General features: G+C 34.3%; 2 protein-coding genes across 3 annotated transcripts in view; both read right to left on the bottom strand.

The window, feature by feature from the left end:
- The window catches only part of LOC127791435 (heavy metal-associated isoprenylated plant protein 47-like), a 62,379-nt gene extending 42,846 nt beyond the window's left edge, over positions 1 to 19,533 (bottom strand). The window contains exons 1-3 of one of the 2 annotated variants that reach the window (XM_052321314.1): positions 19,420 to 19,533; positions 19,044 to 19,122; positions 18,667 to 18,960 (exon numbers count right to left, since the gene is read on the bottom strand). In XM_052321314.1, coding sequence (XP_052177274.1) covers positions 18,818 to 18,960; positions 19,044 to 19,122; positions 19,420 to 19,425 — 228 coding nt within the window. In that variant the 5' untranslated portion in view covers positions 19,426 to 19,533 and the 3' untranslated portion in view covers positions 18,667 to 18,817. Of the gene's footprint in view, positions 1 to 18,666; positions 18,961 to 19,043; positions 19,123 to 19,419 lie in introns of those variants that run through there. The other variant, XM_052321313.1, reaches the window with a different exon arrangement.
- LOC127791434 (disease resistance protein RGA5-like) lies at positions 3,506 to 4,378 on the bottom strand. Its single transcript, XM_052321310.1, has 3 exons — positions 4,285 to 4,378; positions 3,907 to 3,985; positions 3,506 to 3,827 (listed from the first exon to the last, which is right to left on the bottom strand). Exons 1-3 carry the CDS (start codon positions 4,309 to 4,311, stop codon positions 3,664 to 3,666), a joined length of 270 nt encoding a protein of 89 aa, XP_052177270.1. The 5' UTR covers positions 4,312 to 4,378; the 3' UTR covers positions 3,506 to 3,663.
- Positions 19,534 to 23,085: the final 3,552 nt, after the last annotated feature.

The following is a 23,085-nucleotide window of genomic DNA, read 5'->3' as shown; positions in this document are numbered from 1 at the left end:
TGCAAATACATCAACTGAAATTAGAAACAAAATACAAGAACAAGTATAGAATATATTCTACCGATCTCAAGATCGTGTCAAGAATCTGATCTATCAATTATACCAAATCTCTCACGCCTCAGGCGATTTAACAACAGAGATTAAAACAATACAACCTTACCGTGTGATCTTACCAACAAACCGAAGCCAATCGAACGAGAGAAGGATTTACAAGTGAGAGAAAGTCTCACTTTGAGTGCGCCGAACATAGGGTTTTAAAAGAGAGCAATAGCAGATCTGGTACAATTAGGGCATGAAACTGCCCTTATATAGTAGTAGGCAACCAGCTAGGCTTAGGCAAAACACATGGGCCACATGAGAAATGGGCTAGGCTCATAAAACTGATCTTGGCCCAATGGCTATTTGGCCCACAAAATAATAAGCAGATCAAATATATATACATTTAAATGTTAGCTAAATGAACATAAGATGAAACCCAAATATATAACAAAATGCATACAAACAACACATATCAATTATATGAAAAATACATTTTGAATCATAAATCCTAACAAATTCCACCTTGATTCAAGAATAGATTTAATAGTGGATTTGACCAGAGACCTCTACAACTCTCCCAGCTACAACAGGAGCACATTGAGCAACGACACAGCTTGCTCAAACTTAAACCCCGAGATTGACTCGACTAATACATGCCTCATTTAAAACAACAGAAACCTCTATCAAGACTTCTATAAACAAGACATCAGGGCTAACACTTAGCCTTCCATTAGACACAAAAATTTTTTAAGGTTCCACCTTAAGACTTAACAAATTTTCACCTCAAATTGTACATTATCAGTTTGTTCAGGTAAGTCTAATTCTACAAGGCCATCAACTACTACAAGACCAGGCACACATCAACATCTAGAAACAGTTCCTAGATAGAAACCAGAAACTCAGAACAACTTCCAATAAAGGGATAGAGAAAGCAACTTACAACCCATGGGAATCAAAGACACAAGCATCTGTGGGAAACTCTACCCCATACAATAAAACATGATTTATACAGCCCTCTAGGTTACAAACCTAAACAAATCCATTTATGCCTAACATGCTTAACTCTAACAGCTCTCTTATGACCAATGTGCCCTAGCCTTTTAATGTCTAGACATCAAGCCTACAGAGCTTCTATACTTTCATAACCATCAATCAGGTTGGCTGATTCTTCTCTAGCTTTATTTTTCTCAAGATCTTTCTTTCTTTTGAAACACTCTTTCCTTAAGTGACATTCTTTCTTACAGTACCAACAAGTCTTGGTTGTTGAGTATCCCTTTCTTGACCCTTCAGTCATAGGTTTATCCCTAGTGGCATTTCTATTCGCATGACCACTAACTTGCAGTCCCTCTACAGGACTTGACCTATTATCCCTCTTAACTTCAAGATCCCTAGATCTAAGAGCTGACAACACATCTTCTAAGGTCAGAGAAGATCTACCATATTTAATTGTTGTTTTAAGATCTTTACAAGCTTCTGGCAAAGAGTTTAACAAAATAATAACTTGATTCTCATCAGAAATTTTTTCATCAGCATTGGCCAATTCAATTGTAATCACTTTAAATTCATCTAGATTTTTCTCTAGGGTTTTTGCAGGGTTCATTTTAAATCCAAACAACTGTTCTTTCAAAAATATTTTATTAGTTAGAGACTTAGCCATATACAAGGACTCCAATTTAGACCATACCTTTGCAGTTGATTCTTCTTCATTTACCTTGGGCAGGACATTATCTGCTAGGCTGAGGATGATCAAGGAAAAAGTCATCTCATCCATGTCCTGCCTTTCTTGGGCGGTTATGGAGAGTTGTTTATCCTTCTCCTCCTTTATTTCCAACAGAGCCTTCGCACACCGATGTTGGACAAACACTGCTTTCATTTTTTTCTGCCACATGCTAAAATCACCATGGCCATCAAACTTATCTACTTCCAATTTAGATGGAGCCATATAGAAAAAATATAAGCAGGCTAAAAAACAGGTTAATCAAGAATCGAACAAGATAAGTAGTCCAAACATACACTTTCTAAATCCTTTTAGGACAAATCAGAATTCAAACACTGATTTTAAAGAAACAACAATTTTGGATTTAAAAAACAAAATCAAGAAATCAATACAATATTAGGCCAAAACGGAACGACAGACTTATTAGATGATAAACGGAATCAAGAACTTCAGAAAGAGTTAGAGAAAGAAAAGATACAAGAGTCAAGCAGATTTGAGCATGCTTTAAATAACTCGAGACAAGAAATTTAAGCAAATCAGAAATCACACATACACAATTACTGAAAAAAATAATGATTATGAAATTAGGGCAAAACAAAACAGATCACAAAATTAGGGCAAACGTGAAATTCCTTACCCAATCGAAGATCTGAAAAAGATCTTCGTGTTTACCTTTGGATCAGAAATGGTTCGGCCTGGATCTTGAATCCCTAGGGCTCTGATACCACTTATTAATATATTAACCCTATTTGAATCGACCAACCCAACCGAGAACAAGCATAAATCGAGAAAAGAAAAGAACATAAGAACACAAAGCTTTTACGTGTTCGGATCAATAGATCCTACTCACAATAGAGGCTCCGCCTCTAGTTAATCCACTAATAGCTTTCAGTTACAATTGGATTACAAGATCACAACAAGAACAAAAATGTATTGCAAATACATCAACTGAAATCAGAAACAAAATACAAGAACAAGTATAGAATATGTTTTACCGATCTCAAGATCGTGTTAAGAATCTGATCTATCAATTACACAAAATCTCTCATGCCTCAGGCGATTCAACAACAAAAATTAAAGCAATACAACCTTACCGTGTGATCTTACCAACAAACCGAAGCCAATCAAACGAGAGAAGGATTTACAAGTGAGAAAGAGTCTCACTTTGAGTGCACCAAACATAGGGTTTCAAAATAGAGCAATAGCAGATTTGGTACAATTAGGGCATGAAACTGCCCTTATATAGTAGTAGGCAACCAGCTGGGCTTAGGCAAAACGCATGGACCACATGAGAAATGGGCTAGGCTCATAAAACTGATCTCGGACCAATGGCTATTTGGCCCACAAAAATAATAAGCAGATCAATCATATATACATTTAAATGTTAGCTAAATGAACATAAGATGAAAGCCAAATATATAACAAAATGCATACAAACAACACATATCAATTACATGAAAAATACATTTTGAATCATAAATCCTAACATCTCTAATGAGCATAGGGTCATGTTTTACATTAATAAGAGATAAACTGTTTTTTATATTATAAGGTCCAAGTTTAGGGACAATTAAGAGCAATCAATTCTTGAAATACAAGCAAATGATGGTTATTCTTCGGGTGGTAATTGAATGTGAGACTTTTGCAAATTGATGAAGATAATATCTAACGCATATGTATCATAAATAATTTATTTTCTCAACACCAAATATATGATATTCTTAATTTATCATCATTTCATCTATAAGTTTCGGTATGATGAATTTTTCTAGTAACGATAAGATTTTTTTTTTTTTTTTTTTGTGATTGAAAGAGACATATCCCAAAGATAGTTAACAAGCCAAATTCGAACAATGGAACCTACATACTTATTCGATCACAAGTAGAAAGCTAATGTTCATTCCTAATTAAGCAGGGATGTCTTCCACTTCTTTCACTTCTTCCAAGGATGCGTGGCGGTCGACTTTTTTCCTGAGCAATTTCATTAGGGCGGTGTGGTCAACTCGATTCCCAATCACCACCAGTTTATCCTTCTCTTCCCCTTCAAATTTGACCGACACATTACCTGAAACTATAGCAACGCAAGACTACTAATTAAGCAAACACCATTTCACCAGGGTCTTAATCTTAATATGATCTTGATCAATTACCAGCCGCTTTTGTTGCAATCATCATGGCCTTTGACCGATCCTTTGGGGACTTCATCGTTAACTTGATAACAATCCTTTGCTGCTCTATCAAACCCCATACATGTTAGAAATTGTATATAATGAAGTGATATTAACAAAAAACAATTGAGTATTTTGACTTCAAATAGGAGGAGAAGCAATGCATCCTTCTCTCCTTAGGGTTGTTTGTGGGTTCGAATGTTATACGGAATTAAGCCAAAGGTAAATCTAGATCTAGAACTGACCCAACAGTAAAGTAGAATCAAACCAAATTTTGTATGATCAATTGGGCCTCGTCCCACAAATTCGGGTCAAACCCTCAAGCATACCTAATATTAGAATGAACGAGAGACACAATACCTTCTTGTCTTGGCCGGCTCTGATCATTGTGAAGTAACAAAGTATATATGATCTGTGAAGTGATTGATATGTGACAATGAAAGTAGGAGGAGGAGAAGGAAGTAGGCTCCATTTATAAGAAGTTAGGGCCCGCCGGGTGGGAGGATTAAATATTCATTTAATGGGTATGCCAGTTCATGATCATTTGACTTTGGTTGACTTTGGCAATAAACATTAACTTTGAAAGTCTTCAAAAGATATTAAAATCTTATATAGAAAGTCAATCCAATGTTCTGTTTGTTTAAGCTCTGACATGAATGGGAACGTTTTGACGATCACGATCACATGATCACGAAACCTCGAATTAATTGTAACCATTTGTGAATATGCTTCATGCACGGCACGGTCTTCCTCTTCCCTAATTTCTGGAATTCATTCATGTTCGCGCTGGTGTTCATGTTCTTCCAAAGATATTAAAATCATTGATGATCTTTGTGATATGATTAGTTTATGACATTGAATGTTGTTTAGTTCACATAATCACGTGATTGTAGATACCACCCAGAAGATTCTAAGATGATCATTCATTTAAAATCGATCACCATTTTGCCATGATCTTTTAGTTCTTATTTTAGATATCAAATTTTGTTTCTAAGAATTAATTAAAGTATGATAACACTATATTAGTCACCAGTTTGCCATGATCTTTTAGTTCTTATAAGAATTATTCTTTTTATACCTTTCTTGTTAGTATTATCAATTTTTTAATTTTGTTTGTCATTACTATTATTTTATTAAATATATGATCTGTTACTAATTATAGGAGAAGCAACAGTTGTTGACAATTAATTATTGTACCGAGGTAGAAATATTTTTGACAATAAATATTGATGTGTATGTGAATCAAGTTCCAGTCAAATAAATTTAGTGGGAGACTTAGAAGGTAATCCTGAAAAAAACCCAGAAAGAGGCTCTAAAGTAAAAAGACTTAAGATAAGAGGATTTATTTTGTCAATATATATTAATCCAATCATGAAGCTTATAAAGGAAAAATTCTAAAAGACCAGTTACCACTCTTGATAACACCAACGAATAGGAATCACAAGCCACAAATGAAGCTCTCAAACCGCAACCCAGAAAAGCCCCAACACCTCTCGTTCAAACCAGCAAAGTAAAACCCTCTTTCACTCAAACGATCACAGCCACACAAAGTAGGTAGATCAGTCACAAAGATAGCGAGTTCAAAGCACAAAGCAAGGAGAAAGAGCTTCCCCAAAAAAGAGAACCCAAATCTGAAAAAATAGGATGCTTCCAATGACATCAGAGGGATAGTCTTTCTCACACAAGGAAAGGCGGTTAGATACATGAAAGGAAACAACATCCACAAAAGGCAAGAGCGCCCTCATCGCTATCGGATGAATGAGGACTGAAGCGATGAAGCAATCGGCCAAGATAGGAAACATGGGAGAGAGAGAGAGAGAGAACTAGGGTTCGGCCGAAAGAGGATAGAGACGCCAAAAAGAGAGCCAAAGGCTCTTTTATATGAGGGCTAAAAGTGGGCTAAGGATGAGTGGGCTTCACCCCCATTTGAGTAAATGGAGAGTGGGCTTGTGGCCCGACTTCTAAAATGGGCTGCTAAAAGAAAATGGTTACAGTCTTGGCTCCTTCAATCCCCGGCCGAAGCCTATGAAGACCCACCCGAAAAAATCGTCATTGCCTTGGGTCTTATTAGGGAACAAAAAATAACAAATCTCCACCTTGTTTCCTAATAAGGCCAGCAAACACAAGCAGCAGAAGAACATACGGTAGAAAGCATAATCAGTAGGCAATTTGAGAAAGAAGACCTTACCAATTCTCACGTAACTTTACTAATGCTTAGAAGGTCTAGGCACCTTTTGAATTTTTCAATAGTAAGCACCTTTGTTCTCATATCCGAGGGGTTGAAATCTGGATGCACTTTTTCAAGTCTAATAATATCTTGAGATATAATATCACGAATAAAATGTAATCTTACATCAATGTGTTTAGTGCGTTAGTGAAAAACAGGGTTTTTACACAAATGTATTGCTGACTGATTATCAGAAAAAACAATAACATTTTCTGTTAGAACACACAGCTCATTAAGCAAACCTTTAAGCCACAAGGCTTTTTTAATTGCTTCTGTAACAGCTATATATTCAGATTCAGTAGTGGACAAAGCAACAATGTGTTGGAGTTGAGACTTCCAACGAATGCATGAATTACATAAAGTAAACACATAGGATGATGTTGATTTTCTATTGTCTCTATCACCTGTATAATCTGAATTTGTAAACCCCAATAAACTCATTTTATCTGAATGGTGTTTATACACTAAACCTACATTAGAAGTACCCCTTAAATACCTAAGCAACAATTTCAATGCTCCCCAATGGACAGGACCTGGGTTTGTCATAAATCTACTTAATGTGCTAATTGCATGGGCTAGGTCTGGTCTAGTACACATCATGAGGTACATAACTGATCCTATTGCATTTGAATAAGGGACTTTACTCATTTACTCCTCTTCTTCTTTGTTAGCTGGAGATTTTTCTCTTGACAGTATGAAATGGGCTCCTAAGGGTAAAGAAACTGATTTGCTTTCATGCATGCTAAATCTTTTTAGAATTTTTAACACATAAGAAGTTTGATGTAAGAATAATATGGAATTTGACCTATCTCTTATAATTTCCATACCTAGGATTCTTTTAGCAATACCTAAGTCTTTCATGTCAAATTCTCCACCTAAAACAGATTTTATGCTATTGATCTTTTTAACATCAAGGCCAATAAGAAGCATGTCATCAACATAAAGTAAAAGAAATACACATTTATTTTTATGCTGAAAATATAGGCAATGATCAAAATCACTGATTTTAAAACCAATTGATTTAACGAATGAATCAAAACGTTTATACCATTGCCTAGGAGATTGCTTTAAACCATATAAATTTTTTTTCAAGAAACACACAAAATCTGATTTTTTCTTATCTTCAAAACTTTTGGGTTGAAACATATAGATTTTTTCATCTAAGTTACCATGCAAAAAAGCAGTTTTAATATCAAGTTGTTCAAGTTCCCAGTCAAAATAAGCAACAAAAACAAGCATGACACGAATGGTTGTATACTTAACAATTGGTGAAAAAATCTCATTATAATCTATTCCTTACTTTTGTGTGAAACTTTTGGCTACTAACCTAGCCTTAAATCTTATGGGATCTTTTTCACTTGTACTTTCTTTAATCTTAAAGATCCACTTACAGGCCACAATTGACTTATCTTTTGGTCTAGGTACTAATTCCCATATATGATTTTTATTTAAAAACTCATCTCCTCTCCCATTGCTTCTTTCCAGTTTTTAGAATACTCATTTCTAATGGCCTCTTCATATGTTTTTGGCTCTTTATCGGCTAGATCTTGATAACTAGCAAAAGCTAAATCAAAATCAGACTCTAGCTTTTGAGGAATCCTATGAGATCTCTTCTCCCTATCTTGGGTTAATTGATAGTTAGATACACTACAAGAAAAATCGTATTTAGTGACGGAATTTAGAGACGGAATTATTCCGTCGCTAATTAGGGACGGATAACGACGGAATTTCCATTGCTAATTTTTTTAAATATTTTTTTAATTTAGCAACGGAATTAGCAACGAAATACCCGTCACTAAATTTAACAACGGAATTCGTGATGGAAATCCCATCGCTAAATTTTAATTTTTTTATTTTTAACTAATTTAAATGTTTTTATTTAATTTTTTTTATTTTTTATCTACAGGAGTAACCCGTCGCTAAATTTTAATTTTTTTTTATTTTTTTATTTTTAATTTTTTAGCAACGGTTGACCCCGTGGCTAAATTTTAATTTTTTTATCTAATTTTTTTTTATTTTTTTAGCAAATTTAATTTTTTTTATTTTTTAGTGACGGGATTAATCTGTCACTAAATTTTAATTTTTTATTTAAATTTTTTTTATTTTTTAGCAAATTTGAATTTGTTATTTAATTTTTTTTATTTTTTAGTGACGGGTGTAACCTCGTCGCTAAATTAAAGTTTTTTATTTAATTTTTTTCCGTGGCTAAATTTTAATTTTTTTATTTTTTAGCGAATTTAAATTTTTTATTTATTTTTTATTTTTTAGCAATGGGAGTAACCCCATTGCTAAAAAGTAAAAAAAATTAAAATTTAGCAACGGGTTATTTCTTGTCTCTAAAAATTAAAAAAGAAATAAAAAAATTCAAATTTAGCGACGAGTCAATCCTGTTGCTAAAGAATAAAATAAAACAAATAAATAAAAAATTTAGTGACGGCGTATTTCCTGTCACAAAAAAGTAAAAAAAAATTAAATAAAAAAATTCAAATTTAGTGACGACTCAACCTCGTCGCTAAAGAATAAAAATAAAATTAAATAAAAAATTAAATTTAACGACTGCGTCAGACCTATCACTAAAAAATAAAAAAATTAAAATTTAGCGACAGGGTATTTTGAGTCGGTGAAAATTAAAAAATTTAAATAAAAAATTCAAATTTAGCGACGGGTTAACCTTGTCGCTAAAAAATAAAAATAAAAATAAATAAAGAATTAAATTTAGCGACAAGGTCAATCTCGTCGCTAAAAGATAAAAAAAAATTAAATAAAGAATTAAAATTTAGCGACGGGTCAACCCGTCACTAAAAATAAAAAAGATTAAATAAAAAATGAAAAATTTTACATTTAAACAAATCATAATAATTTTTACTAATATTAATATTAGTAAAAATTAAACTAATAATTTTTTAAATATATTAAAATTAAAATCAAAATAAAAACATAATTTTTCACTACTAATATTATAATTAATAAAGTTTTATTTAAATTAATAATAAAATAAAATTAAAATTAATATTAATTTCCCTTTACTAACATTAAATATTAAAATTAATATCATTAAATAAGTTTGAGAAATTTTGGTGTATAAATATAATTCTAAAATATTTGAAAGAGAATAGTATAAATATATTTTATATACATCAATGAATAATAAGACTTCCAAATCGGTTGGCTCGCGTGCGAAACTTGGTCATGAGGGGTTGGGGGTTCGAATCTTATTGAGAGCATGAGATAATGGCTAAGAGTATTATCCCAGCGCTACCACGTGGCGAGTAGAGGAGGAGCCACGTGGCGTACATGAGGGGTTGCTAGGGTGTGCGTTAAATTTTGAATTTTGGGGTTGAATTTAGTGACGGAATTAGCGACGGGGTCGACTCCTTCGCTAAAAAATTAAATAAAAAAATTCAAATTTAGCGACGGGGCCCCGTCGCTAAAAAATAAATAAATAAAAAATTTTAATTTAGCGACGGGGTTAGACCTGTCGCTAAAAAATTTAAAAAATTAAATAAAAAAATTCAAATTTAGCGACGGAGTCAGCCCTGTCGCTAATTCCGTCATTAATTAGCGATGGGTACAACTCCATCGTTGATTCTGTCGCTAAAATAATCCAGTCGCTAACCCCGTTGCTAAATTTTAGCGATGCCCTTTTTAGTGACGGAAGCCCTTTTTAGTGACGGAAAGGTACCCGTCACTAAATCTGTTGCTAAATTTTTTAGCGACGAATTTTTATGTTTTAGCGACGGAATTTTCCATCGCTAAAACGTTGATTTTTTGTAGTGATAGCGGTGGCTGTTCTATAGGAGGCTGCTCTTCTACTATCTCATTTTCCTCATTTTTTTCAGTCTGGTTTTGTATCTCCACCTCACTTGAGGTGGTGGGAATGTTGATACTAATATTCCTAGACTCTTCTAGAGAATTCTCACCCTCACTGTCTTGCTGTTTGTTACTGTTTGATTGTAAACAAGGCATTTCAGATTCATTAAATGTGACATTTCTTCTTACAATTATTTTTACTCCTTTTTGACTTCTATTCCAAAGCTTATAACCCTTTACTCCTTTAGGATATACTAAGAAAACACATTTTTTTGATCTCGGTTCCAATTTACCTTCATGCTAATGAGAATAGGCAGCACAACCAAAGATTCTAAGGGTTGAATAAGCTACATATTTTCCATGCCATTTCTCATAAGGAGTGTCACCATTGAATGTGGCTGATGGGGTTAAGTTAACCAAGTAACAAGCAGTCATTACTACTTCACCCCAAAAGGATTTAGGTATATTAGAACTAATCATCATACACCTAACCTTATCTATGAGAGTTCTATTCATTCTCTCAGTCACCCCATTTTGCTGTGGGTTGTGAGGGACAGTTCTATGCCTTGTTACACCACATTCTTTACACAAGTCATCAAAATCCTTGTTGCAAAATTCTAGACCATTATCAGTCCTTAGATATTTTATTGTCTTGCCTGTTTGATTTTCTATTTGAGTTTTCCATGTTTTGAAACTTTTAAAGGTTTTTGTTTTGTCGTTTAAGAGAAAAACCCACACTTTCCTAGAGAAATCATCTATAATAGACAAAAAATATCTATTCCCACCAAATGTAGGATTTGATGCTGGTCTCCATAAATTTGAATGGATATACTCTAAGACCCTTGAGGCTTTATGCACATTTGAAGAAAAGGATAATCTATGATGTTTGCCTAACACAAAATGGTCACAAAAAGGGATATTGGACACACAGTCCTTACCAAAGACTCCCTTATCATTTAGGAACTTAAGCCCTTTAATATTAACATGAGCTAACCTGTTGTGGCATTTTTGAGTGACATCAGAATTGATTGAATCAATGTGAGAGCCTGAACTACTCATTACCTCGGTAGTTAAGGCATATATCCTATTTCTTTTAACTCCCTCACACACCATCATTGTCCCTTTAAACATTTTAATCATTTCATTTTCTATTTTTCATGTAAATCCATTCTTTTCTAACTCTCATACTAAATTTAAGTTTCTAGCCATTTCAGGGATAAATCTAACATCTCTTAATTTTAGGACATATACTGATTCTAACTTAAGAGTAATGTCTCTAATCCCTACAACCTTATAGGCTATATTACTTCAAACTATGGCATGACCACCCACGGATTTGCGCATATTTTCAAACCAATGTCTTTGGGATGTCATATGGAATGATGCACCTGAGTTAAGAGTCCATTCTTGCCCATGTGCCCTAAGTGTAGCATTAATTTCAGCAATGTTAGAATCTATAAGCATGTAAACTTCACTAGAGTCAAAAGAGGTTATTGCATTTGCTTCTTCTTGATTTTTTAATTTTTCTTTTTGCTTATTTTTCTCAGCATAACAGTCTTGAATATAATGTCCGGTTTTTCCACAACCAAAACACTTACCCTTCCCCTTTCCTTTGGTCTTAGACTTAGACCTACTTCTACCTTTCTTTTTACCACCTCTCTCATGTCCTCTAGATTGAGACCTACCTCTCATCAAATGGACCTCTCCATGTCTTTTATCACTTTTTAACTCCATATTTTTGCTCCTAAGCGAATCTATGACTATTTCAGGTGTCAAGATGTCTCTACCATACTTAATGGCATTTTTAACTTCCTTATATGCATTTGGAATTGCATTTAAAAGAATTATTGCTTTGTATTCTTCGGTTACCTTTTCACCACAATTAGTTATATCTTGCACCAACTTATTGAAGATATCTAGGTTGTCATCAAGATCCCTAGAGGAGTCTATCTTAAAACTGAAGAAGCTTTCAAGCAAGAAAAGTTTGTTGGGTGTGGATTTTTTCACAAAGAGTTTTTCCAATTTTTCCCATAACTCTTTTGTAGAATCAAGTTTTTCTACCTTTCTTAGAACAGAATCAGAAAGATGTAAAATAATAGAAGTATAAGCCAATTCATTAGCCTCAGTTTTTTGTTCAATAGTATATGATTCAGGGTATTTGCCATCTAAGGCTTTAGAAACTTTCTGTTGTACCAAAATTCCCTTCATTTTTTGTTGCCAAATTGAGAAATGCCCATTTCCATTAAAAACCCCCAATTCAAAGTGATCTACAGACATGTTCACACAAAAGAATATGCTTAACACACACAAACAAAATAATTTTAGGGTTTTAATTTCAACCTAACAGATAGAAATAACTAAGGCAGATTTCACACACAACACAATAACACTGATTTTCTAAGCAAGACTTAACCGTACCAAAACAGTTTATGCTAGCTTAAGAAAATCACAGATAACCCTAAGTCTAGCAACAAGTAATGGTTACCACCACAAGATAACCTCCAAACCTAATGGCCACCCCCCACACGATGACTTGCTAATTGCAAGAAAAGGAATACAGAGAAGTTACCAGTACAGATCTCAGGATTGAGATCTGTGAAAGATGCAGGCACAGATCTGGAATAGAAGAGGGGCACCTCGGCCTACACGTGCTGCCTCAAGTGCTGTCGCCTACACACTCACGCGTCGCTGGTCGGCAGGCGAGTGAGCAGCTATGTGCTGCTCGGAGAGAATCCCCACAACTTGCTAGATCCAGATATAGGGTCCTCGCAACCCAACTCACAACCTGCAAGGGCTAATCGAATCGAGATTATATCTGATATGGAACAAACTTACCGTGAGACCGGTTCTGAAAACGATAGGGCTTTTCAGATCTGATTCGAACAAGGCACTACCAGGAGCCACACAATGCTCTGATACCATTTGTTGTGGAAAATCTCTTTAAACATAAAATGTTAGTGTAATATAACAAATCAAATATAGATCAAAACAAGAACGTAAAGTAAACAAAATACAAACTCCCTGTTTTAACTGTTCAAGGCTTAGATCTGAAAGACTAGTTACCACTCTTGGTAACACCAACGAATAGGAACCACAAGCCACAAACGAAGCTCTCAAATTGGAAGCCCTCAAACTGTAAGCCCAGAAAAGCCCCAACACCTCTCAGCCAAATCAGTAAAGTAAAACCCTCTCTCACTCAAACGATCACAACCACACAGATTTGAATAAATAGGATACTTTCAGCGACATTAGAGGGACTGCCTTTCTCACACAAGGAAAGGCGGCTGGATATATGAAAGGAAACAGCATCCACAGAAGGCAAGAGTGCCTTCTTCGCTATCAGATGAACGAGGACTGAAGCGATGAAGCAATCGACCAAGATAGGAAACACGAGAAAGAGAGAGAGAGAGAACTAGGGTTCGGCCAAAAAGAACATAGGGACACCAAAAGAAGAGCCAAATGCTCTTTTATATGAGGGCTAAAAGTGGGCTAAGGATGAGTGGGCTTTACTCCCATTTGAGCAAATGGGCCGAGGCCCATTTCTCCTCTAAAATGAGGAGTGGGCTTGTGAGTCGACTTCTAAAATGGGCTACCAAAAGAAAATAGTTATGATCTGGGATCCTTTAATCCCGGACCGAAACCTATGAAATCTCACCTGAAAAAATTGTCATTACCTTGAGTCTTATTAGGGAACAAAAAAAACTACAGCTACATTATTCATGGTACTGGAAATCAACTAAAACGAGGTTCACTCAAAACCATATTATATATGCTGTATATACATACACCAAACTGTTCTGCATCATTAATATATAGCATATTTTACTTTATGCATTTACTATCTTAATTGTATGATGATTAACTAATCAAGCCAGATGAGGATACTTTTCGTTGTGGTAATTAAGGCGACGAGAGAGAGAGAGAGAGAGAGAGAGAGAGAGAGGGGGGGGGGGGGGGGGGGGGGGGGGTGACTGGGTGCACGGCATGGCAGGACAATTGCCAATGGCAGCCTCTTTTGTTGACCTTTGCGGCCTCCTGCCTCTGGCATTTGGCTTCCGTTCCCGTATTCATTTGCTTGCTTGCTGTCCCCATAATTAACTCATTATTATCTCTTCCAAAATTGTGTAAATTTTTTTTTTCAAAATTAGTTTAAAGTGCAGCTGATTTAATTTATTAAAATCAGAAAAAGATGAAGGTCTTAAAATCATAGCCACATTCATGGCATGGTGACAAGCATTACACCCCATTACCGAATTTGCAATGCCCGCCTAATGCAAACCATCTTTATTACTTTGATTTGGCCCATAAAAGGCCTTAAGTTAGTTTCTAACCATAAAGACGACAAGTGTTTTCGACTTTATATTATAAATAAATTGAAATAATATTGGTAGTCTTTGTGAATTCTTTTTATCATATCATATCATAATATATATATAAATATAAAAACAAGTAGTATGCTTTCACTCAACACACATGTTCCAAACTCATGGAATAATTGTCCACCAGCTGATTATATTTTTTAACTGACCATTAAAGATATATTTTCTCCTAATCCCATTTGACTTAGGAATGTGAATTTTGATTTCACTGCCTAATTTTAACACATCTTTGACAAAAAAATTTAGAATTTAAGATTTAGAGAGTGAATTATATAACTATGTAATTAGTCATCATTAGTTATTCACATAACTATATGCACGATTGAGTTTTACATGAGTAAATTTAATATATACTGACTAAATTTTAAAAATATAACTATTTATATCCTCACTAAATTTTAAATTATTATTATCTGTTCACTGGACTTTACTCAACATTAACCATCTATCACCTATTACCTTTTGTAAACGAATGAAATTTAAAAAAATTTAATAAACACTCACTGAACTTTGAATTATTACTACCTCCTCACTAAACTTTGTTCAACATCAACCATCCATCATTCATTATATCACAATTTGATCTTGTAAACGAAAAATGCCCATGTAACTAACGGAACCCGAAATGACCAATTCAAATCATGAAGTTATAAATGTGTCAGATATTTTGTTTATAGGCCCGGACCTATAGCCAATTTCAAGAGCCCATTGTCTCAGGCCCATGATTTTACAATATTTAGGGGCTCATAAATTTGAAATAAAATTACTATTTTGCCCCTTTATCAAAATAACAATTTTGCCCTCATATAAATCTCTCTTCAATCCTCCCCCCCCCAAAAAAAATCCGTTGAACGCAGATACGAAAATCTATGGCAAACAACTTGATTATGTAAATTTGATTAATATTTTTGCTTCCAAAATTGTAAGGAGAATAATTTTTAATTGATCAGTTATAAAATTTTTAATTTTATTCTAATATGGTATGAATATTTTTTTTATATTTTATTATGAAAAATAAAATTTGAATATACACTGAGGGCCTATTTTTTACATTTCGACTCAGGGTCCCAAAATTTCAAGTACGACAATTTTCGTTTACACAAACCATTACCCAAACCAAACTCAAAACTGTAAATATATTCAGTCTTGTCAAGATCAATTGAGCAGCTCATTCCCGTTTTGGTGTTAGGAAAAATTTAAAAATAAAATAAAACAAAAATGAAGACACTGAAAATATTAATTTCTTTTTTTTCACATAGCATATTTTATATTTTTTAGATAAATTATTAAAAATATTGAATTTTAGTTTTGTTTTAATTTGACAATGAATTTTTAATCTTTTTTTAAGAACTTTTAACTTAATTTTTAACTGTAATTATATAACACTATTACTTTTGATTTTTGTCATTAAAATGAAACTAAAATTCAATATTTTAGATAAATCCCTATTGATGAACTCAAGCTGGTATGGTGATATGGGGGATGTTGATCAAAGATTCGATGAGGTATTGTGTCGGGAGAGCATTGCATTCGGATTATCATATGCTCTGGAAGATCCCCCTCCAATATTATCTCTAAATGAGAAACAGTTGACCTGTCACATTATTCAGAGAGATCGGGTTGAGGTCAGTATTAATAGGAATAAAAGTACGACAATGGTGAGAGGGTGTGGGGGGCAATCTGATCATTTACCTCTTTCATGATCAATGGCTTGCCTAAATTCAGGGGGGGTCAAATGAAGGGTTGAGTGCTTGTGTTGGTGATGAGGAGATGTCACTAGCAGATGAGCCCTGTTCGCGATCTTTGACCTCTAGTAAAGGGGAATTTGGGGAGTGTGATTCATCTAATATGGCATGAGGCATAATGGCTTGGGCAAGTTTGCTGGGTTTGATGCGAGTCATATCAGTAAGCATGCAAGGGTATTTTACGGGAAGAGATAAAAAAATGCTGACCAGGACCAAATTTGACCCAATAAAAGAAAAAAAAATTCATGAGCTAGTTTGGTGGATTCGAAAAGTATTTGTTTTGATACTTCAATTACATATGTAAAGTTTTGATTGTTTTGAAACTTAAAGATTATTTTATGTTTGAGTATATGCTAGATTTGATTATACGAACAATTTAGTTTTAACATACATTGATCGATGTTTTTTTTATCAAGTTATTACAAAAAGAAAGATATTATAGGGGCAAATTCGAGTGATTGGTACCATCACCCTCTTCTAATTAGGTGCATTTGTAAGCATAAAATTAGGGTAAGAATCAGTTCATCAATTTTTCGTCAACTTACTTAATTAGCCATGAAAAGTATACTAATGCATCAACCAGCAGCCCCTACGAGCAGCTCTTTCAAACTGGGGCCCACAGAATCGATTTCCTTCGTCAACTTAAAGCCATGCATGAAAGTGCTGTCTAATCAAAACAGTTGCTTCGGTGCAATTTGGCGTTCAAAATTAAGGTGACAAACCAATGATTTAACGACCAGATACTAATCGATATTTGGTCCAAGATGGTGATTTGTCCGTTCATCGTCAAGAATGAACAGACGAACATCATTATCGACTGGAAGAACTGGCTCAAGCCAACAACATCACTGAAATTGTTGCTGCTTTAGACACCAACATTGATTCTGTTGGCAGAACAACATCACTGAAATTTTTGGTGTGTGTACTAAAAATATCACTTAATCACAAAGATATTAAATTCTTACATGAAAAACTCCCTCAATGGAAAGAGTAAAAATCACAAAATCGAAGTTTAATCAAAACTTTCACTATCAAAAAAATAATGGGTATAATTGATCTTCTCTAAATAACAATCAACCCAATCACAAGGCAAAAGAATCTGTTCAGTGAATATATATTAACCCAATATGAAGCTCACAAAGACAAACTCAAAAGTTGAATATAAAGAATAAGAATAAAGTGTCACATGGAAAGACTTTGAGAGACTGGCCTTCTCAAATAGCAAAATTGATCTTACATAGAATGGCTTGAAGAGGATTCCTTGACATCTAAATTCTATTGTTGTATCTAGATAACAGAAAATATATATAATATAAAAAAAGATAACAAAAATAAATAATGTTACTCACATAGCAAAATATTTTTCCTTATAAAAAAATAATTAGTACGTTGTTGTAAGTTGTGATAGGAAACATAGAGGTGTCACTTGTGTCTATTACCCGGAGAAAAGAAAAGGAAATATTACATCTCACCTAATTAATTATCATTTTTGACAAATCATATTTTAAAATATAATATTAATAAATATAATTATAAGTAATAACCATAAAGTAGTAATCATCACTAAAACCATATTTAAAAATCAGTAAGTTAAGTTTGATTGGTAGAAATTGGGATTATGGGTGTTAGGAAAGAGAGTTGATAATGTTATTTTGGATGGCTGGTAGTAGGGTTTTCTCGAGTATGCTGGATGTTCAATAATTTGATTTTTATTGAGTTAGAATATAATATTTTTTTAGGGTAAATTACAAAAATAACTTCTAAAGTTTGTCATAATTATAGTGACCTCCCTTAAGTTTTAAAACTTGCATCAATCAATATTTGTCGATAAACAATAATAGTTAAATTTTTTAAAACGTTAAAATACCCTTCTATGGCTCTGATGATCGTGAAGAAACTAAGCATATATGGTCTGTGAACTGATTGATATGTACAATGAAGCCATGAAGGCAGTAGGAGGAGGTAGGCTCCATTTATAAGAAGTTGGGTCTGGGAAGGGAAATTAAAGATTCATTCGGTGGGTTCATTTGACTTTGGTTACCTTTGGCAATAAGGAACGTTGCAAGTCTTCGAAAGATATTAAAATCTGATATACAAAGTCAATCCAATGTTCTGTTTGTTTAAGCTCTGACTTGAATGGGAACGTTTTGACGATCACTCACATGATCACAAAACCTCGTATTAATTGTAATTCACAGTGCTAGCGGATCAGAAGTATGGAAGTCGGCCCTCACCCTTCTCTATCTAGTAGGGGACAAGTGTCCTTGGAGTATATATATAAGGTCCAAGTTTAGGCACATTTAAGAGCAATCATTCTTGAAATACAAGCAAATGATGGTGACATCAAAATAATAAGACCCAAGTGGTAGTTTGAATGTGAGACTCTTACAAATTGATGAATTCAATATCTAAAACATATGTATCATAAATACATTATTTTCTTAATTAACACCAAGTATGATATTCTTTTTCATCATTTCATCTCTAAATTTCGATATGACAGTCTTTCTAGCTAGTGATGTTAAGATTGTTCTTTTGTAATTGAAAGATTGCAAGGTTCGAATTGTGAAAACAACTTTTTTATTAATGGGATCATAGATAGATAGACATATGCTGAAGATATAAAGTTTACAAGTCAAATTCAAAATTGTTATGAAATCTATGTGAAACAATGGAATTAGCTACATATAAACTTATTGGATCACAAGTAGAAAGCTAATGTTCATTCCTAATTAAGCAACAACTTCCACTTTTTCCAAGGTTGCGTGGCCAACATTTTTTCTGAGCGAGCTCGTTAGGGCAGCAGCGTCAACTCTATTCCCAATCACCACCACTTCATCCTTCTCCTCCCCTTCAAATTTCACCGAGAACACACCTGAAACCATGGAAACGTAAGACTACTAATTAAGCAAACCATTTCATCAAAATCTTAATCTTAATATGATCTTGATCAATTACCAGCTGCTGAGGCTGCAATGGTCATCGCCTTGGACCGACACTTCTGGCACTTCATTCTTACCTTGATAACAATCCTTTGCTACTCCATCAAAGTCAGTACAAGTTAGAAATTGTATATAATGAAGTGATATTAACAAAAAGTTTTAGAGTATTTTGACTTCAAATAGGAGGAGAAGTAATGGATCCTTCTCCTTAATTAGGGTTGTTTGTGGGTTCGGATGTTATACGAAACTAAGTCAAACTAACTCTAGATCTAGAACTGACCCAACAGTAAAGTAGAATCAAACCGAATTTTGTATCAATTAGGTCTCGTCCCACAAATTCGAGGCAAAGCCTCAAACATTCCTAACTTTAGAATGAAATAGAGACACAATACCTGCATGTCTTGGCTGGCTCTGATGATCGTGAAGAAACTAAGTATATATGGTCTGTGAACTGATTGATATGTACAATGAAGGCAGTAGGAGTAGGAGGAGGAGGAGGAGGAGGAGGAGGTAGGTTCCATTTATAAGAAGTCAGGTCTGCGAAGAAAGATTCATTTAATGGGTATGCCAGTTCGTGATCATTTGACTTTGGTTGACTTTGACAATAAACAACGTTGCAAGTCTTCGAAAGATATTAAAATCTTATATAGAAAGTCAATCCAATGTTCTGTTTGTTTAAGCTCTGACTTGATGAATGGGAACGTTTTGACGATCACGATCACATGATCACAAAACCTCGTATTAATTGTAACCATTTGCGAAAATGCTTCGTGCATGGTCTTCCTCTACCTTAATTTCAGGAATTCATTCATGTTCCTGTTCATGAACAACCCATAACCCCCCCCTTAAAGCTTAATTACTCTACTTAGTAAATGTTTTATGACATTGAATATTGCTTAGTTGACATAGCCACGTGATTGTAGATACTACCCAGAAGATTCTAAGATGATCCTTCATTTAAATATATGATCTTTTAATTCTTATTTTGGATATCAATTTTTTTTTTCTAAGAATTGATTAATATATGATAGCTATAACGACCCGCCTCCCCGTGCACAAAGAGGATCCGTGAGAGGGTCATTACTTAAAAGATATCGAATAACAACGCAACTACAACTCAAACACCACCCTTATTTAAACCATACATTTTTAATCACATAGCATCTCATAGTTGTTCTCACATAAACGTTCATACCGTAAGCCCACCTAGCTTACATAACATATATCTAACTCAAAATTATAAGAGCGGTTCTACACTGCCCAAAGGAGTTATACCGAAACCTTATCGAAGCCTATTTGGTTTGACAAATTTACCCCACACCCTCAACAATATTACAAATCTGCCATTGAAGAGTTGACTGAGTTCTAACCTCATTCTCCCCCGCTGTCCACTCTCCCTCTCTTTTTCTCTCTCTCTCTCTCTCTCTCTCTCTCTTCGTGACGTGCGTCCCCTCCACCACCGACATGCGTCTATTTCTGTAGTCGATTCTCCTCACCAGCAATGACGTATCTTGTTCTCTCTCTCTTGCGTGCGCGTGCGACCGAGCCTCCAAAGTGCCTTCGACTCGTTCTGGCCGTCTGTATCTCCTGCGTCGTTGTCTCTCTAGCTACCCTTTGGAGTGTTCTAGCCGTCCTCTGGTGCGTGATTTTATTATAACATTTGTAATTTTAGTTATTATATATTCTAATTTTTGGGGATTTAGCCGATTGATTCAATTTTGTGTTTGTCTTAGCTAATTAATTGTTCAAACCCTTCACATGTTATATTGATACTATGAGCATGCCACCAGGGCATTCTGGCCGTCCTTCCATTAATTTTGTATTTGTCTTAGCCGATTTTGTATTTGGTTTACAGTCCCTTGTTTGGCTTTTGATTTGATACTATGGTGCTTAGCAATGGGGTTTGTTTGAGAAGTGATATCCTATAAATAATGTCACATGTTATTTGTATTTGTTTGTTTGAGAAACAATGGGGTTTGATTTGAGAAACAATAGATGAACTGATATCAATGGGATTTGTTTGATTTGAGTAAATAATTTCTCGCTCTCTCTCTCTTGGGGTTTCTTTCCAGTGAATATAAAGGTAATGTAAGGAAAGTGAATTTGATGGTATTTTGTTTGTTTATTTATATAAGCCAAGTTGGGGTTTGTTTCCAGTGAATGTAAAGGTAATCTAAGGGAAGTGAATTTGACGGTATTTTGTTTGTTTATTTATATTAGGTTCTTGCCGATGCTCAAAAGTTGAGTAGGTTGTTTACATTGACTCCTCTTTTATTAGTAGATTGTTGGCTGATTTGATTATTTTTAGATAATAATTACCATTTATCCTTTTGAACAACAGGACCTGTAACGAGAACTATAACGATGAAAAAGAACTATGGAATATGCCACGGTTGTAGACAGCCGAGACACTGGTTAGATGATTGTCAGAAAAAACGGTGTTGCCCAGACTGTGGACAAGGATTTATAAGATGGTTAGAGGTAGAGAAAATGTCATCGAATCGAGGGAGGTTGTTTTTCTCTTGTGACAAGAAGTGGATTTTTTAAGTGGGATGAAGGGGAATCAAGTGCACGTGACTCAGATAAATCCGACAATAAGGTTGACGCAAAAGATTTGGCTCGACTACTGAAAATGTGCACACAGATAAGTGATGAAGATGACATGGAGATATCCCTTAATATAACCATTCAAAAGGGTAATGGAAATGTGTACAGGAAGGGAAAAGAAAAGTTGTAGGTGGAGGCAATTTTAGTTGTAGTTGTGCACATTGTAAGGAATTTACTTCTCTTAGTTCTCAATTTTAGTTGTACTCGTGGTTGTGCAAATTTTAAATTTTGTTTACTTCCTCTTTTTCTATGAATTTAAGATAGTGAAGTTAATTGTTCGGATTATGAATTATAATGATAAACCAAATGAGACATTTAGGTGATAAATGTGAGCATGGTAAACCAAATGAGACATTTGATATTTTAAGGGTTGATTCGTTTTCCATTCGCACTATCTTGCATGCAGGCCAAGACTGAGCAAGGTAACATCATGGTCCTTCATCAGATTTAACAAATGTTATACACAAACTTAAACAAAAGAAGTTGTTTAATCTCATAGTCTTAATAGTGGTGAGAAGTTAGTTTCAACCATTGCCCTCGTAAAGCACAATTCATCCTGTAAAGTGCTGATTGATTAGGTTAGATATAATCTGCATTCATGCCTTCAAGTGCCAAATGATAGCAGCATATCATAAAATTGCAGTTTAAGAATATGGGATCAGCCCTTTGATACAATTGAAATTATCTGGGATGCAAAATTACAGCTGTTAGATTCACCAAATCATGAATTGGGTCCGCAATCCCAGTGGAAAAGATGGTTCAATAATATATGGTTTATCCTTGCATGCTAAATTCTATCACAAAACATAATACATCCTTGAATTCGTCCATTGTCGAGCATCAATTTTCTTCTTCTGCCACAACCGATCTAGAGCACTATATGGGATTCTCGACCAAGAAGAGAATTCATCCACTGTCCACTGAAGACAAGAAAAACATTATTAAAAAAAAAAATCATTGTAAATCCAAAAAGCCCACTCTAATAACCATTGTTAAAAAAACAAACAACAATCTAACTTAAGAATGGATATATCAGTTGAAATCGAGTATATACAATGAGATAAGACATGTTGCCTTCAAATAAGAACAATTTCAAATGACAAAAATAGACAAGTGAATAAAAGTGCTGACCAATAACTTTGCATATATGAGATGAATTGATGTAATACTCTAGATTTTCAAACTCAAATATGATGTAATACCTGAGGTTATTAGGTTCTAATACTTGGGAAAATAGGTCATTTCAAGGGATTATAGAAGCCTTGAGACAAATGTTCAATTCTGAGCCAGTGGCAAAATTGTAAATACTGAAGTTCGGGTAAAAGTCTAATTTACCTAAAATCTTGGGGTGCTAAGTGTAATTTATCCATTTTTTAGGGACCAAAAAGTGCAATTAAAAATGGCCCGGGGACAAAGTTGTAAGGGTCTAAGTGCAAATTATCCGAAAAGTT

Source organism: Diospyros lotus, chromosome 15, assembly GCF_014633365.1.
Source record: "Diospyros lotus cultivar Yz01 chromosome 15, ASM1463336v1, whole genome shotgun sequence".
In the NCBI taxonomy this organism is placed as follows: Eukaryota; Viridiplantae; Streptophyta; class Magnoliopsida; order Ericales; family Ebenaceae; genus Diospyros; species Diospyros lotus.
The sequence above is the reverse complement of the archived record's forward strand: the minus strand, read 5'-3'. Positions and strand labels throughout refer to the sequence as shown.

Coding starts and splice junctions, on each gene's coding strand:
- LOC127791434 (XM_052321310.1), bottom strand. CDS start 4,311: ATGATCAGAGCCGGCCAAGACAAGAAG. Junction 3,986..4,284: donor GAGCCGGCCAAGACAAGAAG/GTATTGTGTCTC, acceptor TTGATAGAGCAG/CAAAGGATTGTTATCAAGTT. Junction 3,828..3,906: donor GATTGCAACAAAAGCGGCTG/GTAATTGATCAA, acceptor GCGTTGCTATAG/TTTCAGGTAATGTGTCGGTC.